This window comes from Cebus imitator, unplaced genomic scaffold (genome assembly GCF_001604975.1).
Source record: "Cebus imitator isolate Cc_AM_T3 unplaced genomic scaffold, Cebus_imitator-1.0 Scaffold251, whole genome shotgun sequence".
Lineage (NCBI taxonomy): Eukaryota > Metazoa > Chordata > Mammalia > Primates > Cebidae > Cebus > Cebus imitator.
This window is the reverse complement of record NW_016107566.1, coordinates 579344-593575: the sequence shown is the minus strand read 5'-3', so window position 1 is coordinate 593575 and position 14232 is coordinate 579344. Positions and strand designations below refer to the sequence as shown.

The following is a 14232-nucleotide window of genomic DNA, read 5'->3' as shown; positions in this document are numbered from 1 at the left end:
CCAAAAAACATATGAAAAAAAGCTCATCATCACTGGTCATTAGAGAAATGCAAATCAAAACCACAATGAGATACCATTTCACACCAGTCAGAATGGTGATCATTAAAAAGTCAGGAAACAACAGATGCTGGAAAGGATGTGGAAAAATAGGAATGCTTTTACACTGTTAGTGGGAGTGTAAATTAGTTCAACCATTGTGGAAGACAGTGTGGTGATTCCTCAAGGATCTAGAATCAGAAATAATACCATTTGACCCAGGAATCCCATTACTGGGTATATATGCAAAGGATTATAAATCATTCTACTATAAAGACACATGCACAGGCATGTTTATTGCAGCACTATGCACAATAGCAAAAGACTTGGAACAACCCAAATGTCCATCAATAATAAACTGGATAAAGAAAATATGGCACATATACACCATGGAATACTAAGCAGCCATAAAAAAGGATGAGTTCATGTCCTCTGCAGGGACATGGATGAAACTAGAACCCTGATAAAACTAATAGTGGATTTTTCAGGAGACAGAGGCTAGGAGAGAAGGGGATGAAATATTCGAAGTGCAGAAAGAAAACAACCTGCCAGCCAAGGATACTATATCCAACAAAATTACTAGAAGGAGAAATAAAGTCTTTCCTAGACAAGCAAAAGCTGAAGTAATTCATCACCAGTAGATAATTCATCACCAGTAGACAGGCACTACAATAAATGCCCAAGTGAGTGCTAAACTTGGAAGCAAAAGGACAAAACCATCATCAAAACACATATAAAACTCATGGGTAAAGCAAACACGTAAATAACAAAGAGAAAAGACTCAAATGGCACCACTACAGAAAACCACTAAACCAAAATGACAAACAACCAGGGAAAAAGAGAGGAACAAAGATTAAACAAAATAACCAAAAACCAATTAACAATATGAGAAAAACAAAACATATCAATAATAATCTTAAATGCAAATGAAGACAACTACAGTAGAGAACATTACAGTCACTTGAATCCCTCCCTACTGTCTGCTGGAGATCTTTACTAAACAAACGAAAGTTCTTCCAGAAGAAAACCGTCCTGTCCTTTACGTAAAACAGACGTAAAATCTGAAAAGCACTAAGGTCTCCCTATGTGTAAACTGCTACTAACTGAAGAAGCCTAACCAAAAGTGATGCAAATAGGTTCAATTCCTATTCTGAAGAGAACTATCATTTTGAAATGAAAGTTTCATAGATCATCAAAAACACAGTCCACTAAAGTCATGGTATAAAGTATGTTGCTGTATTTTAAAATATAAATTGTAAAACACTTAAAATCTATTGCATGAGCCTGCCTACCTATGTTGATGCAGAATGACGGGGGACAGTAATAATGATACGTAAAGGTATGTGATTTTATTTTTCCTCAGTATACTTGCAGAAATGCCTAAAACTGGTAATCTGGATCAGGTTTGGGAAACTGTAGTTGGACAACGAGCCAAAGAAGTATCAGGGCAGATAAAAGACTAAAATTTTAGACTTAGAATAACCCAACCTACACCTTAGTCTCAGATTTCATTAACATCTTCGTCTCTAATGCCTTTCATCTTTCATACTCCATATTCCACTCAGGCAACCTAAACTCAAATTGTCACTCTTAGACCTTGTCATCACTTGGGAAGCAACACTTCTAGACTCTCACTTAAAATAAGTTTAATAACTCACTTTATGATCACAATATCCTCCTATATCTTATTCTACCTAATCAAAAGAATATATCTCCTAACATATCTATTAACATTTTCTCCATTTTACCACACACGCACGCGTGCACACACACACACACACACACACACACCCGCGACACACACCCACAATTTCAATCTTCCTTTCTCCCCCTCTCTCATTCAATCATTCCACAATATTTAACAAGAATTTACAGTACCATTTGGTGGTTCACTGCCTACCCTCTTGGCCTCCCCTGCTTAGTCTAGATTCTAAGTAGTTCAGAAGTTTGATAAGACTGAAATCATGTACCAACCTGCATCAAAGAATACTGAATTCATTCACATACTATCACTGTGGAAATATTTATATGTATCTATATTCAAAATAATTCCTCCAAGAAATTAAAAAATATATTCCTAATAGCTTTTGTTTATAAATAAGGGCATACTCTCAGATTATAATTAAGATAGATAAGCCTTCAACCTTTCATTATGAATTATATTCTCAACAGACTCTCAATCCAGAATTAATTTAATGTATATTAAAATATATATACTTAAATTTTTAATTTGTATTAATAGAATTAAGAGTATAGTCTATAGCTAAAAAGTGAGTATTAAAATGAATCTAGATTTTGCACGGGTTAAACAATCCTTGAAAAAGTTTGCCATACCTCTAAAAGGGAACAACATACATATTTGGTCAAAACTGGCTCTCTGAAAAAGTCCCCAACAAATCATTGTTGCCATTGACCGTGCTACTACATTTTTTAGGTGTGAGTAACATGGAAACATTATATTGCATTCCTACAGAGAATGGAGACAAACTGTCATCACATGCTATGAAAACTCTAGGGTAGGATGGCTGAAGTAGAAAATATGTCAACTTTTAAGTCTATTTACTAGAATTCATTATTTTATTGAGCAACTACTATGAACTATAAACTGTGCTGTGTGTATACACTATCTTTGACCTAATAGTGATTCTAATCTCTTGGGAAAAGCAGATAAATAAGTTGTAAGGTCTATTAGGCTGACTGATGGTGCCACGCCCTGCACGTACACCTCTGGAGGGCCTTCCGGAACTAGAAAACCCGAAGTAAAAGCAGAAGAATGATCAACCCCTGTGGCGCATAACTAACTTGAGACATTCTTCTATTGTTTCTTATTCCAGCATCAACTGACAAGGCCATTGGACTTTGGAACCGACTTTGGTTAACCTCATAACTCCAGACCCCATGCCCCCCTCCCAGCTTGCAAAATACCACACTGTTTACCTCAAACCTATAAAACCAACTCCTATCCCACTGCCCTCCAATGACTCTTTTCATACTCAGCCCGCCCACACCCAGGTCAATAAACAGCCATGCTGCTCACACAAAGCCTGTTTGGGGGAGTCTCTTCATTCAGAACGCAGGTTTTAACATAAGTTACAACGTGACTGGTGAGGGTAGGAGTGGAAGATGGAAGTATGTCTAAAATAGTCTTCTGACAATTTCTTATATTTCTTTCCCAAATTTTCTCCAGATTGTAATGTATGATATTGCAGACTGCTAAGTACAGGGAATGAAGAAATGACTTCGTTCAACAAAATTACTAAAAATTAAAACAATAACAACAAAGACTCCATACTCACAAACTCAAATACCACATGCAGGGAAATTAAAGACATAAGATGTATCAACTGTAAGATTACAATATCTCTTCCCTTGTTTTCCAGAGAAGTCTAATAATCTGGTTTCTAGTCCTGGTTCTTACATGAATAAAACATTCACTTATTCACCAAACATTTATTGAAAGGACCTCTTAGGTAGTATGTGCCAAAAACTGTTACCGAACTCTGGAAATAAGGTAATAAATGAGAGTGCTCTTGTACTCACTGCACTTATAGTCAAATCACATAAGCTTTTGGTACAGCTATTTAATTAATACCGGGTAATTCCATAACAACCTCAAGGGCCCTTTTCCTTCGGTGTAAAATAACATAGTGAGACTCAGAGATCTCCAAGGTACTTCTATTGAACTAATACTCTGTGATTTAACTTAAAACTTACAGGTGAGGGGTTCTTAAGACTCAGGGAACCTGAGAACCCTTATACAGTGTTCAGGGAGTCATAAGCTACCTAAATTTGAATGCAAAATTTGGTGGGTTTATGTATGCACATTTTTCTAGAGAAAGTGCATTCATAGGTAAAAACACCCTAAATGCATGGATTTTTGTTTTGGGTCTTCCACGGGAAATAATCCATTTTAGCTAGGTCTAATGAGTCAATGTCTCTAAATCTACCAACTACAAATGAATTCACAAGAAGTTTCAACCACGTGGAGTTAATATGATTTATTTCTGCTCTTAAACTCATGGTATTAGTTGCAAATTTCTTAATCTAATTTTTGACCAGCACTTTTAATTTTATTTTCTAAATAAAATGCATTTATTTAGAAGCAGAAATATTTTTACTGTAAAAGACTGAGATAATACTAAGATGACTATCCTCTCCAGGTCTAGCTGTTGCTGCCCCACCTTAATTAAAAGAGGAGGCCAGGCATGGTGGCTCATGCCTGTAATCCCAGCACTTTGGGAGGCTGAGATGGGAGGATCACCTGAGATCAGGAGTTCGAGACCCGCTTGGCCAACATGGCAAAACTCCATCTCTACTAAAAATACAAAAATTAGCCAGGCATGGTGGCGCACACACCTGTAGCCCTAGCCACTTGGGAGGCTGAGGCAGGAGAATCACTTGAACGCGGGAGGCAGAGGTTGCAGTGAGCCGAGATTGCGCCACTGCACTCCAGCCTGGGTGACAGAGCAAGCCTTTGTTTCAAAAAAAAAAAAAAAAAAGAGGAACAAACTTTAAAACATTATATGAGGCAATGACTAAACTGCTAGCAAGGGGATTTCTAGGATGAAATTGTCTCTACATAAATGTGAATGCTGAATGTGAAGATAACCAGGTGCTCTCTTAGGACAGACTAAGAAAGTAAATAAAATGAAAAACTCAAGACATCTGCAATGAGAAACACAAACGAACAAAAAAATTTGTAATTTCATTGCCTGTGCCACAGTGACACCAGCTGGCCAGCCAGGTTATGACAATGTAATAAGCTGCCACCTTGATTTTATGTTAAGACTAAACTTTTAAAAAGTGTATTACGCATTAAACAAAAGCCATTACAAGATTTTAAACAAGTATAAAAGATGTATATAAGTACCTCAGAAAACTTTGGTTATGATCCAGTTTTTACAAACGACATCTCTTTACTCTATAAAATATATTAATGTATTTATTTTCTCTATAAAATTTTATTTCTTATAGAAAAATAGATTTGGAGTTAAATGCAATTTTCCTGTTTATTCCTCAGGAAAACAAATGGATAAATGGGGAAACTGAGCCAAAATTTAGGTATTTAAATTTAGGATGCTTAAAAGATCTTGAGGGTAATTTATTCAAAACAGTCAAAAGATGCTTCTGAAATACTATTTTCACTCATGGGTTAAGAGAATACATGGCTTTTATTTTAATTAAAAACTATTAAATATGTAAATGACTCGTGTGTGTGTGTGTGTTTGTGTGTGCGCACACGTGCGTGTTTAATTGCAACTTTTATTTTAGATTCAGGGGTTACATGTGCAGGTTTGCTACCTGGATATATTACATGAGGCTGAGATTTGGGGTACCACTGATACTGTCACCCAGGTACTTTTCACCCTTTGCCGTCTTCTCTCCCTCCCTACTCTAGTCATCCCCAGTTTCTGTTCTTGCCATCTTTATGTCCATGAGTATGCAATGTTTAGCTAGCACTTATGGGTGAGAACATGTGGCATTTGGTTTTCTGTTCCTGTGTTAATTCATTAGCAACAAAAACAAAAACAAATGGATGGCCTCCAGCTGTATCCACGTTGCTGCAAAAGATGTAATTTTGGCTGGGTGCAGTGGCTCGTGCCTGTAATCCCAACACTTAGGGAGGCTGAGGCGGGTGGATCACGTGAGCTCAGGAGTTCAAGACCAGCCTGAACAACATTGGGAAACCCCGTCTCTGCTAAAAATACAAAAATTAGCTGGGTGTGGTGGTGCATGCCTGTAATCCCAGCTACTTGGGAGGCTGAGGCAGGAGAATCGCTTGAACCCAGGAGGCGGAGGTCGCAGTCAGCCAAGATTGCGCCATTGCACTTCAGCCTGTGCAACAAGAGCAAAATTCGTCTAAAAAAAGAAAGAAGTAATTTTGTTCTTTTTTTTATGGCTGCCTAGTATTTAATGATGTATATCTACCACATTTTCTTTCCCCAATCCACCACTGGTGGGTACCTAGATTCCTTCTATGTCTTTGTGATTGTCAATAGCACTCCGATGAACATACAAGTGCATGTGTCTTTTTGGTAGAATGATTTATTTTCTTTGGGATATATACCCAGTAATGGGATTATTACATTAATAATCCCAATGGGGAACACTCCTCAGGACAAAATAATCTGAATGACAGCCTTCAGCCTTCCCTCTTAGGAGCCTACCCAAATGAGAAGGAATGAGAAAACCAACCTGGTAATATGACAAAACAAGGCTCATTGTCAACACCCCCCTCCCAAAAAAAATCACACAAGTTCACCAGCAATAGATCCAAGCCCTGTTTTACCTTAAAAAAGGATTCAGGAGGTTAGTTATTAAGCTAATCAGGGAGGGACCAGAGAAAGGTGAAGCCCAATGCAAGGAAATCCAAAAAATGATACAAAAAGTGAAGGGAGAAATATTCAAGAAAATAGATGGTATAAAAGAAAAACAAAATTTCAGGAAACTTTGGACGCACTTTTAGAAATGCAAAATGCTTTGGAGATTCTCAGCAATAGAACTGAACAAGCAGAAGAAAGAAATTCAGAGCTCGAAGACAAGGTCTTTGAATTAACCCAATCCAACTAAGACAAAGAAAAAAAGAATAAGAAAATATGAACAAAGCCTCCAAGAAGTCTGAGATTATGTTAAATGATGAAACCTAAAAATAATTTGGTGTTCCTGAGGAAGAAGAGAATTCTAAAGGCTTGGAAAACCTATTTGGAGGAATAATTGAGGAAAATTTCCCCAGCCTTGCTAGAGACCTAGACATCCAAATATAATAAGCACAAACCACACCTGGAAAATTCATCGCAAAAAGATCCTTGGGACACTGTCATCGGGTTATCCAAAGTTAAGATGAAGGAAAGAATCTTAAGAGCTGTGAGACAGAACCACCAGGTTATCTATAAAGGAAAACCTATCAGATCAACAGCAGATTTCTCAGCAGAAACCCTACAAGGTAGAATGGATTGGGGCCCTGTCTTTGGCCTCCTCAAACAAAACAATCAGCCAAGAATTTTGTATCCAGCAAAACTAAGCATCATATATAAAGGAAAGATACAGTCTTTTTGGACAAACAAATCCTGAGAGAATCCTCCATTACCAAGCCACCACTACAAGAACCGCTAAAAGGAGCTCTAAATCTTGACACAAATCCTGGAAACACATCAAAACAGAACCTCTTTAAAGTATAAATCACACAGGACCTATAAAACAAAAATACACATTAAAAAGCAAAAACCAAAACAAAAGTACACAGGCAACAAAGAGCACGATGACTGCAACTGTATCTCACATTGCAATACTAATATTCAATGTAAATGGCCTAAATGCTCCACTTAAAAGATATGGAAACGACTGGATGCAGTGGCTCATGCCTGTAATCCCAGCACTTTGGGAGACGGAGGCGGTGGATTACCTGAGGTCAGAAAATTCAAGACCAACCTGGCCAACATGGTGAAAATCCTGTCTCTACTGAAAATACAAAAATTAGCTGGGTGTGGTGGCAGGCGCCTGTAATTCCAGCTACTTAGGAGGCTGAGGCAGGAGAATCACTTGAACCAGGGAGACGGAGATTGCAGTGAGCAGAGATTGTGCCATTGCACTCCAGCCTGGGCAACAAGAGCAAGACTCTGTCTCAAGAAAAAAAGAAAAAAGATACAGAGCCACAGAATGGATAAGAACTCGCCAACCAACCATTTGCTGCCTTCAAAAGACACATATGGACTCACATAAACTTAAGAAAAGGAGTGGTAAAAGGCATTTCATGCAAATGGACAACAAAAGCAAGCAGGGATAGCTATTCTTATATCAGACAAAACAAATTTTAAAGCAACAGCAATTAAAAGAGACAAACAGGGACATTATATAATGGTAAATGGCCTTGTCTAGCAGGAAAATATCACAATCCTAAACATATATGCATCTAACACTGAAGCTGTCAAATTTATAAAACAATTACTAATAGACCTAAGAAATGAGGTAGACAGCAACACAATACTAGTGGGGAACTTCAATCCTCCACTGACAGCACTAGACAGGTCATCTAGACAGAAAGTCAACAACGAAACAATGGATTTAAACTATACCTTGGAACAAATGGACTTAACAGATACATACAGAACATTTCATCCAACAACCACAGAAGACACATTCTATTCAACAGTTTTATGGCCTATCGTATGGTCTATCTTGGAGAAACTTTCTCCAAGATAGACCATACGATAGGCCATAAAACAAACTTCAATAAATTTTAAAAAACTGAAATTATATCAAGCGCGCTCTCAGACCACAGTGCAATCAAACTGGAAATCAACTCCAAAAGGAACTTTGAAACCATGCAAATACATGAGCATTAAATAACCTGCTCCTGCTCCTGAATGAGCATTGGATCAAAAGCAAAAACAAGATGAAAATTAATCTGTCAAAACCTCTGGGAATCAGCAAGGTGGTGCTAAGAGGTGCAAAGAGGTACTAAATGCCTACATCAAAAAGACTGAAAGAGCACAAACTGACATTCGAAGGTCACACCTCAAGGAACTAGAGAAACAAGAACAAGCCAAACCCAAACTAAGCAGAAGAAAATTACCAAGATCAGAGCAGAACTAAATGAAATTGAAACAAACAATACAAAAGACAAATGAAACAAAAAGTGGTTCTTTGAAAATATAAATAAAATTGATAGACCATTAGCAAGATTAACCAAGAAAAGAAGAGAGAAAATCCAAATAACCTCACTAAGAAACAAAGCAGGAGATATTACAACTGACACCACTGAAATACAAAAGATCATTCAAAGCTACTATGAACACCTTCACACAAACTGAAAACCTAGAAGAGAGAGATAAATTTCTAGAAAAATACAACCCTCCTAGCTTAAGTCAAGAAGAATGATACCCTGAACTGACCAATAACAGTGAGATTAAAATGGTCATTTTAAAATTACTAACAAAAACAGTCCAGGACCAGAGAGATTCACAGCAGAATTATATCAGAAATTCAACAAAGAATTGGTACCAATCCTTTTGACACTATTCCACAAGACAGAGAAAGAAGGAATCCTCCTATTTCATTTTATGAAGCCAACATCACCCTAATACTAAAACCAGGAAAGGACATAAAACAAAAAAGAAAACTATAGACCCGTTATCTTTGATGAACACTTATGCTAAAATCCTTAACAAAATATTAGCTAATCAAATTCAACAAGATGTCAAAAAGATAATCTACCATAATCAACCGGGTTTCATACCAGGAATGCAGGGATGGTTTAATATATGCATGTCAATAAATGACATACATCACATATATAGAATTAAAAACAAAAGTCACATGATCTTCTCCATAGATGTGGAAAAAGCATTTGATAAAATCCAGTATCACTTTATGACTAAAACTCTCAGCAAAATCAGCATACATGGGGCACACCTTAACGTAATAAAGACCATCTATGACAAGCCCACAGCCAATATAATACTGAATGGGGCAAAGCTGAAAGCATTCTCTCTGAGAACTGGAATAAGACAAGGATGCCCACTCTCATTACTCCTCTTCAACAGAGTACTGGAAGTCCTAGCCAGAGCAATCAGACAAGAGAAAGAAATAAGGGTATCCAAATCAGTAAAGAGGAGATAAGACTGTCACTGTTTGCTGACCATATGATCATTTACTTCAAAAACTCTAAGGACTGCTCCAGAAAGTTTCTAGAACTGATAAAAGAATTCAGCAAAGTTTCCGGATATAAGATTAATCTATGCAAATCAGTAGCTCTTCTATACCCCAACAGCAACCAAGTGGAGAATCAAATCAAGAACTCAACTCCTTTTACAATAGCTGCAAAAAAAAAAAAAAAAAACAAAGAAAAACAACAACAACTTAGCAATATACCTAACCAAGGAGTCAAAAGACCTCTACAAGGAAAATTACAAAACTCTGCTGAAAGAAATCACAGACGGCACAAACAAGTGGAAACACATCCCATGCTCATGGATGGGTAGAATTGATATTGTGAAAATGACCATATTGCCAAAAGTAATCTACAAATTCAATGCAGTCCCCATCAAAATACCACAATTCTTCAGAGTTAGAAAAAAAAAAATCTAAAATTCATATGGAACCATAAAGAGCCCACATGGCCAAAGCAAGACTAAGCAAAAAGAACACATCTGGAGGTATCACGCTACCTGATTTCAAACTATACTATCAGGCCAGAGTCACCAAAACAGCATGGTACTGGTAAAATGACAGGCACACAGATCAATGGAACAGAATAAAGAACCCAGAAATAAACCCAAATACTTACAGCCAACTGATCTTCGACAAAGCAAATAACATAAAGTGGAGAAAGGACACCCTTTTCAACAAATGGTGCTGAAATAATTGGCTAGCCACATGTAGGAGAATGAAAATGGATCCTCATCTCTCATTTCATACAAAAACCAACTTGATGGATTGAGGACTTAAACCTGAACCCTGAAACTACAAATATTCTAGAAGATAGCATTGGAAAAACTCTTCTAGACATTGGCTTAGGCAAGGATTTCATGACCAAGAATCCAAAAGCAAATGCATTAAAAACAAATAGCTGGGACCTAATTAAACTAAAGAGCTTCTGCATAGTAATAGGAACACCCCACAGAATAAACAGCCCACAGAGTGGAAGAAAATCTTCACAATCTATACTTCCAACAAAGGACGAATATCCAGAATCTACAATGAACTCAAATCAGTAAGAAAAAAACAAACAATCCCATCAAAAAGTACGTTAAGGATATGAATAGACAATTCTCAAAAGAACATATACATATGGCCAACAAGCATATGAAAAAATGCTCAACATCACTAAAGATCAGGGAAATGCAAATCAAAACCACAATGAGATACCACCTCACTCCTGCAAGACTACAATAGAAAAATCAAAAAAACAGTAAGATGTTGGCGTGGATGTGGTAAACTTCTACACTGCTGGTGGGAATGTAAACTAGTACAGCCACTATGGAAAACAGTGCGGAGATTCCTTAAAGAACTAAAAGTAGAAGTACCACTAGATCCAGCAATCCCACTACTGGATATCTATCCAGCAGAAAAGAAGTCATTATGCGAAAAAGATACTTGCACATGCATGTTTATAGCGGCACAATTCACACAGCAAAATCATGAAACCAACCCAAATGCCCATCAATCAACAAGTGGATAAAGAAACTAATACACACACACACACACACACACACACACACACACACACACACACACGATGGAATGCTACACAGTCGTAAAAAGGAATGAACTAACAGCATTTGCAGTGACCTGGATGCGACTGGAGACTATTACTCTAAGTGAAGTAACTCAGGAACAGAAAACCAAACATCATATGTTCTCACTGATATGTAGGAGCTAAGCTATGAGGATGCAAAGACATAAGAATGACATGATGGAGTTTAGGGACTTGGGTAAGAGTGGGAGGGGGACGAGGGATAAAAGACTACAAATATGGAGCAGTGTATACTGCTTGGGTGATGGGTGCACTAAAATCTAACAAATCGCCACTAAAGAACTTACTCATGTAATCAAATACCACCTGTACCTCAATAACATGGAAAAATAAAAAATAAAACGTTTTATTCTAAAGTTAAAATTTGAAAGAAAGAGGAAAAAAACTGGTTTCAGTGCTACTCAAAGGCAAATAAAGGTTAAGACTCATGAACGAGTTTAATGTACAAGGCAACCTCAAAGAACAAAGCTGGTGAAATAAACTACCAGATATCACCGTTGGAGCTGACATTTGCTCCAGTTTTAATTACTGCGGTAAGTAAATAAAATAATGTGTTACTGCTTCAAGGTCAGACCAAAAAAAGAAGAAAAGAGATACCAGAAATAGACCCACACAAATGCAATCATCTGAAAACAAAAGCCTCCAGCAGAGGAAGGATAGCCTTTTTTTCTCCCAGCTTTACTCAAGTATAATTGACAAAATTGTATTTAATTGTAAGGTGTACAATGTGGTTTCAATTTATATATATGCTATGAAAGGATTGCCACAATCAATCAGGCTAATTAGCAGATCCATTACTTCACAGTTACCATTTTTATTTGCATGTGTGGGTGAGAATACTTAAGATCTACTCTCTTAGCACATTTCGAGTATATAATAAATTACATAGTTACTAAACTACAGTTAGCATGCTGTACATTATATCTCCAGAACTTACCCATCAACTGCAAGTTTGTATCCTTAGATCACAATCTTCCACCCCCAACTTCTCAACATATGGTTTGGATGTTTGTCTCCTCCAAATCTCATGCTGAAATGTGATTCCCAATGTTGGAGATGGAGCCAGGAGGGAGGTGATTGCATCATGGGGGCAGATCCCTCACGAACGGTTTAGGACCATCCACTTGGTGATGAGTTCCCACCCAGTTCACAAGAGATCTGGTTGTTTAAAAGACTCCAGGTCCTTCCCCTTCTCTCTTGCTCCCCCTTTACCTTCCATCATGATTGGAAGCTTCCTGAGGGCCTTACCAGTTTGTGCCATGCTTCCTTTACTGCCTGCAGAACTGTGAGTCAAACAAAACTCTTTTCTTTATAAGTTACCCAGTTTCATGTATTTATTTATAGCAACATAAGAATGGACTAACATAAGAAAATTGGTACCGATGAGTGAGTAGTGCTATAAACATTCCTGAATACATGGAAGCAGCTCTGGAACTGGGTAACAAGCAGAGGTTGGAAAAGCTGTGGGCTCAGAAGACAGGAATGTGAAGGAAAGTTTGGAACCTCTTACAGACTAAATAGTTGTGACAAAAATGCTGATAGAAATATGGACAGTGAAGTCCAGGCTGACAAAGTTTCAGATGGAAATGAGGAAGTGATTGGGAACTGAAGTAAAGGTCACCCATGTTACGCCCTAGCACAGAGCTTGGTGGCATTGCATTCATATCGTATCCTAGGGACCTGTGGAAGTTTGAACTTAAGAGTGACAAATTAGTGTATCTGGCAGAAGAAATTTCTAAGCAGCAAAGCATTCAAGATATAACCTGGCTGCTTCTAACAGCCTACAATCAGGTATGAAAGAAAAAAAAATGACTTAAAGTTGGAACTTGTATCTAAAAGGAAAGCAGAGCATAAATGTTTAGAAAATTTGCAGGCTGGCCCTGTGGTAAAGAAAGAATACAAGCAGACTGTGGAGCAGCCACTTGCTAGAGAGATTAGCGTGACTAAAGGGGAGCCATGTGCTAACATCCAAGACAATGGGAAAAAGGCCTTAAAGGGCATTTCAGAAGTCTTTGGGACAGCCCCTCCTATCATAGGCCTGGAGAGTGCTAATTTTAAAAGGATAATCTTTTTGTTAAAAACAGAATTAAGTAGTCTTATAAAGTTAGGTACCAAAATCATCATACATACTCTTGTGCTGATCAATTACTGAAAATAACATCAAAGCCTAATAGTTTACCGGCCTGGAGCTTAATCTTGACAAACTACTAAAATGGCCTTCCTCATTATCTCTATATAATAACATTAGATTCCTGACTGAAGCCAGTCTAAGAAAACAATCCTATATTAAATTTTGTCTATTACTTTCATCTCAACATTTAAAGCCTTATCATGATTCTTTGCATTAAGAGAAGAAAAGTGTTCTTACCCTATTAAAGCCATGTTCATGAGAGTCATCAACTTCTCCATTACTAGTCACTGGAATTTCTGCTGCTGAATTTTTGGGAGATTCTTGAGCCATAGTAGACTCCTAAAACAAAAGAAGAAAAAAACAGCCATAACTAATACCAAATCATAAGGACTATATTGATGTTTATAGTACAAGCCACGGTTTTAACATTTTTTATCATTGCAACCTACCAAATACTTATATAATAAACAGAATACATACATAATTTTAAAATTCCATCTGGCTGATTTATCTTCACTTAACCTTAACTTCTTGATTAAAAATGAGTTACATATTTGTTGTAGGTACTGGAGGCATTCTCATAGCCTCTTAAATAGTGTTATGATAGACCAGCACTTACAACTGGGGAAAAAAAATTACAGAAAGCCAAGCTTGATTGTTAATTCAACTGCAGCAGCTCTATTTTTCCAACTGGAGTACTACGAAGACAAATGAGAGCAAAGGGCAGAGTAGAATTAGGTTGGTAACAGATCTAGCTTAAAAATCCACAAACTTGGCCGGGCGCGGTGGCTCAAGCCTGTAATCCCAGCAC

At 37.4% G+C, this 14232-nt stretch overlaps 1 protein-coding gene across 4 annotated transcripts in view; it reads right to left on the bottom strand.

Moving 5' to 3' along the window:
* ARFIP1 (ADP ribosylation factor interacting protein 1) overlaps nucleotides 1-14232 on the bottom strand; it is a 122075-nt gene that overhangs the window by 62369 nt on the left and 45474 nt on the right. For all 4 annotated transcript variants that reach the window (XM_017498765.2, XM_017498768.2, XM_017498764.2 and 1 more), the window contains exon 2: nucleotides 13659-13760. In XM_017498765.2, the coding sequence (XP_017354254.1) occupies nucleotides 13659-13751 (93 nt within the window). In that variant the 5' untranslated portion in view covers nucleotides 13752-13760. The remainder of the gene's footprint in view (nucleotides 1-13658; nucleotides 13761-14232) is intronic.